This window comes from Octopus bimaculoides, chromosome 8, assembly GCF_001194135.2.
Source record: "Octopus bimaculoides isolate UCB-OBI-ISO-001 chromosome 8, ASM119413v2, whole genome shotgun sequence".
Taxonomy (NCBI): domain Eukaryota; kingdom Metazoa; phylum Mollusca; class Cephalopoda; order Octopoda; family Octopodidae; genus Octopus; species Octopus bimaculoides.
This window is the reverse complement of record NC_068988.1, coordinates 8,274,072-8,278,946: the sequence shown is the minus strand read 5'-3', so window position 1 is coordinate 8,278,946 and position 4,875 is coordinate 8,274,072. Positions and strand designations below refer to the sequence as shown.

General features: G+C 35.3%; 1 protein-coding gene across 2 annotated transcripts in view; it reads right to left on the bottom strand.

Moving 5' to 3' along the window:
* Positions 1 to 4,875, bottom strand: part of LOC106872159 (high affinity cAMP-specific 3',5'-cyclic phosphodiesterase 7A) — a 126,240-nt gene that overhangs the window by 39,217 nt on the left and 82,148 nt on the right. For both annotated transcript variants that reach the window (XM_052969929.1, XM_052969930.1), the window contains one exon: positions 1,326 to 1,406. In XM_052969929.1, coding sequence (XP_052825889.1) covers positions 1,326 to 1,406 — 81 coding nt within the window. The remainder of the gene's footprint in view (positions 1 to 1,325; positions 1,407 to 4,875) is intronic.

Here is a 4,875-nt window from a genome sequence, read left to right as displayed (position 1 = left end):
ATGAGGGATAGTGGTGTCAATTAGACCCAGAAGTTTCAGGTAATGCTGAGTAAGTGCTATGGATAGACTACAGTTAAGCTCCAGGTTCGGTGATTATATGAATAAGGGGTCCAACGTAGGTCATATATCAGCGTGTGAATATAAGGATTTACTGTTCGTAATGAGATAAAAGACCAAGGCTGTGTATAATGTAGAACATTTATAAATAGAATGTCTTACAGCTGTTTCTAGGAAATTTATTATACAGGTACAAATACAGGCACAACAGAAACAAGAAGAAAGAATGAGAGAAAGTTGTGGTGAAAGAATACAGTAGGGTTCGCCCCGCCACTGCCGGAGCCTCGTGGAGCTTTAGGTGTTTTCGCTCAATAAACACTCACAACGCCCGGTGTGGGAATCGAAACCGCGATCCTATGACCGCGAGTCCGCTGCCCTAACCACTGGGCCATTGCACCACACACACACACACACACACACACAGATATATTTAAGACGGTAGGATGTGATTTGAGTAAGAATCGACTGCTGTATCTGACACGTCGTGTGACACGTAGAGGATCCATCGTTTACTGCATTTTCGGTCGTAGAAAACTACCACACGTTTAATACATTTAGTAAGGGCATGAAAGCCCTTACAGCATCACGTAGAAACTCTTTCATGATTATTTTTATTGCTGTTGTTTAGCCTCTGCTCAGCTCAGCTCCTGTTAGACAACCCTGTGATCAAATGTGTTCCTGTGTGGCCATCCCACCCTATTCTCGTCTGTTACTTATTTTCCTTGTTTCATTTGTAGAACTGTGGCCGTGCTACAGCATCGCCTTGTAAGGTGTGATCGAACGTATCGACGCCAGCACTTGTTTTTTAAAGTCTGTTATATACTCTAGCGGAACGCTTTTGCCGAACCGCTAAGTTATGGAAGCTTAAACAAACCAATACCTGTTGTCAAGTGGTGGAGGAGACAATCGTAAGCACATAGATACACCTCCACACACAGAAACACACACACGATGGAATTCCATGTAGTTTCCATCTACCAAATGCACTCACAAGGTACCGCGCAGTGGGACCGAACCTGAAACCTCGTGGATGCAAAGCGAACTTCTTAACCACACAGCCATGCGCATCTTTATAAAACAGTATGATGCGATTTGAAGGAGATTTGGCTGCTATACCTAGAATGTCAAGCGACCAAGTTGAAAGTCACTCTCATTTTCTAGTCTGTTGTTCGTTATTGGATTAAGAGGCTTCGATTAGAAATCGAAAACCGTGTCGGATCTCTTTCAAAATATTGATTAAAACAACGAAATATCGAAAGTTCATTTACCTTCTATGTCTTTTAAATCCAGATCGAACCGGTTTTTATGATCACCGCCTTCCTTGTGCTTGCACTTCACTCTTTCACCACCTAAAAAAAGAGAGAAAACAGATAAAAAGGTGCGAAAGAGAGAGAGAGAGAGAGAGAGAGAGAGAGAGAGAGAAAGAAAGAGTGGTGTTGTATATACATACATACATGTATAAGAGATAAGAAATAAGAGCGTACAGTATGGTAGATGTCCTAGCTACCCATAATAAAAAGGAACACCGGTGAAGACCTCAATAAAATGTAAGCACAACAGACCTGATATAATGATTAAGGATAGAGAAGAGAAACAGTGCACAGTTGTGGAAATTAGCTGCCCAGCGGATGTTAGCATAAAGCTGAAGATCAGTGAAAAAGAGAACACCTATGCTGAACTATTGAGAAATCTACAATTACTTTATCCAGATTACAAGTTCAGGTTTATACCTGTAATTATTGGGGCCCTGGGTTATGTAACACACTGCCTAAATACCAATCTTGAGAAATTAGGCTTCTCAAAACCAGTAAGGGGGAAGCTGATTCGAAGACTGCAGATCCAATCTATCACTGGAACTGTAAAAATCTGTAAAACTTTCTAGAAGTTTATCATTTAAATATATATCAGCATGTCCAGATATGCAATTATATGAATGAGAATACATACATAAAGCAAGACATACAAATCTGCACATGATACATACATACATACATACATACATACGTACGTACGTACAAACATACTCTGTTGTTGATGTTGAAATTCCAATGAAGGAACTTTGGATCTAGGTTAGAAACCGAGTCTTTCTCTATTGACGAGAAATTTTGAATTTTAATTGAATAATCACAGATACACACACACACATACACGTATATATATATACATACACACACACCTATGTGTGTGTGTATGTATACACACACACACACACACACACACACACACACACACACACATATATATAGTTCGAAATTGTACAAAAACCAAAAAAAACGGAAGACAGAGACAGACAAGGGAACAACAAATAGCGTGTATTATTAGTTCGACGCTCAGGAAAAAATGGAAGAAATCTTTGACGTTTCAAGCCTATGCTCTTCCACAGAAAGAAACGAAGAAAGAAAACAGATGGATAGAGGAAAAAAAAAAAAACGGAGAGAAATAGTAAGTGTCTGTATACATAAAATATTAAAAGGATTTATTTTAAGAACCATTGTACACATGTTTTAATAAGGTTTTTTATAAGTTTATATAATCTACATCAATCATTTCTTCGGCAATATCAAGCAGGGGAAATAATGAAGAAATGATTTATTATACAAACGAATAATAAAGTCTATTACTGAATTATGTATATAATAGTTATTTGAATTAATCCTTTTAAATATATTACTCTATGGATTTTTTACGATATGAATTGATTAACTAGTAAATGAAAGAAGTTTTTTTCAGAATTCGCCTTGTTTACACACACACACACACACACACACACACACTTTTACGAAGAGATTAGAATCAGCAACTGGCTTTATCGTATAATTCTAAGACTGTTTCATTGTAGCTTTCCTTGAAGTTTATTGCTGGAATATTATTATATTATATACGAATTCGATTTATACATCGATCTAAAGAGTCGATATTCTCCAGCATTGCAATGGAAATAAACTGTTTCGATGCATAATTTCATATATTACATAATGATATTCCCCCAATAAACTTCCGCTAAAGTGTCGATATAACAATTGTAAATTTATGCAATAAAACGAGTTGCTAACTCCATTCTTCTTGTTAATATTTATACAAACTCTATTCCTTAGAGCGTAGGCGAGAAAGATATGCCATAATATACATCTGGAAGATCCTCGAAGGAATTGTCCCAAACTTTGGCATCGAAAGTTACACAAATAAAAGAACTGGACGCCATTGCATAATGCCAAGGACTCCCAACTTCGCGGCAGGAGGTGCAGATGAGAGCAGCTGCATCAAACCCTCTCATGCACCAATGTGACTTTTATAGTGTAAACAGAGTTAGCGGTTATAGTAACCGACTAAGGGATAAAAATATCCGTATATACTATCGGTATCCGTTACCTGTATTATCCCCGGGCGATTGGTGTGCAGGCACACCATACGCGTAGAGTGCAGATAACAACAGGATAAACAAGAATTTATCAGGAACCAATGTAAATAATTAGAAAATGGAGAAAACCACAGATTGACCAACACATCGGTTGGACCATATTTATAGCTTATTTTTTAATACAAAGCATGACATAACAAAATAGGTGACATATCTAAGATATGTTACGTCACCTATTTTGTTATGTCATGCTTTGCGTTAATAAATAAGCTATAAATGTTGTCCAACCGATGTCTTTGTTAATCTGTGGTTTTCTCCATTTTCTAATTATTTGCATTATATATATATATATATATATATATGAGCCAAATCTTCCAGAAACCTGAAACCTCTAAACAAATATAATCTTTATCAGAATCAGAATCCCACTAAAAGGAAATCACGTAATATTAATATACGGTGTAATAGATACGGCAAAACCACCATAGACTAAGGAACCAGGAACTTTTAAACAAGTTTAACTTTTCAAGAACTGTAATTTGAATGGAGGACAACTTAGAACCACGAGAACACAAGATACAAATCACTAAAAGGAGTCGCTTGAAACGGCCGTAATGAACTGATACCTGTGCATCTTTGTTACTCATTTATATGTACAAGTATATATATATATATATATATATATATATATATATATATATGTGTGTGTTTATACGCAAATCTATCTATCTATCTGTCTATCTGTCTGTCTATTATATATACATACATGCACGCACATATATATGCATATTATATACACACTTATATAGGCAGACGCACATATACATATGGAATAGATTTTTCTTAAAAACCTGCTATATTGAAAACATGAAATTTCTCAAGTTTCACTTTCTTACTATTGATTTTCAACATATTTTCCCCACAAGACTCCCTCGGTTTGTTTACAACATTAAACTTCCTAGGTCTGCTATCGATGTTTCTAGACGTTCAATGTCTTAACTTCTTGATGGTGTGCTTGTTGGTGGTGTGTGTTGCTCTGATATTTTATGATAGTAAAAAAGGAGAGTCAATAGGATTGATGCTTTGTCAATGATTCTAAACAAACAGCGAAAGGGTTAATAAGAAAATTGCAAAACATTCTCAATAAAATAAAATAAAATTAGAGTTGGATATTCATTTTAACGTAACACAAACACCTATGCTTGTATGTATGTATACATGTATGTATGTATGCATATACATACATATATATACAAATACGCACACACATATATATATACACACAGATACGCACATATATAAATGCACAAGAAAAATAATGTTCAAAATGCGCAAAGATTTATGCACACACACACACACAAACACACACACAGAGTTGAATAAAACAAAATTTTATAGATATATATATATATATATATCTATATGTATATATATATATATATATATATATATATATATAT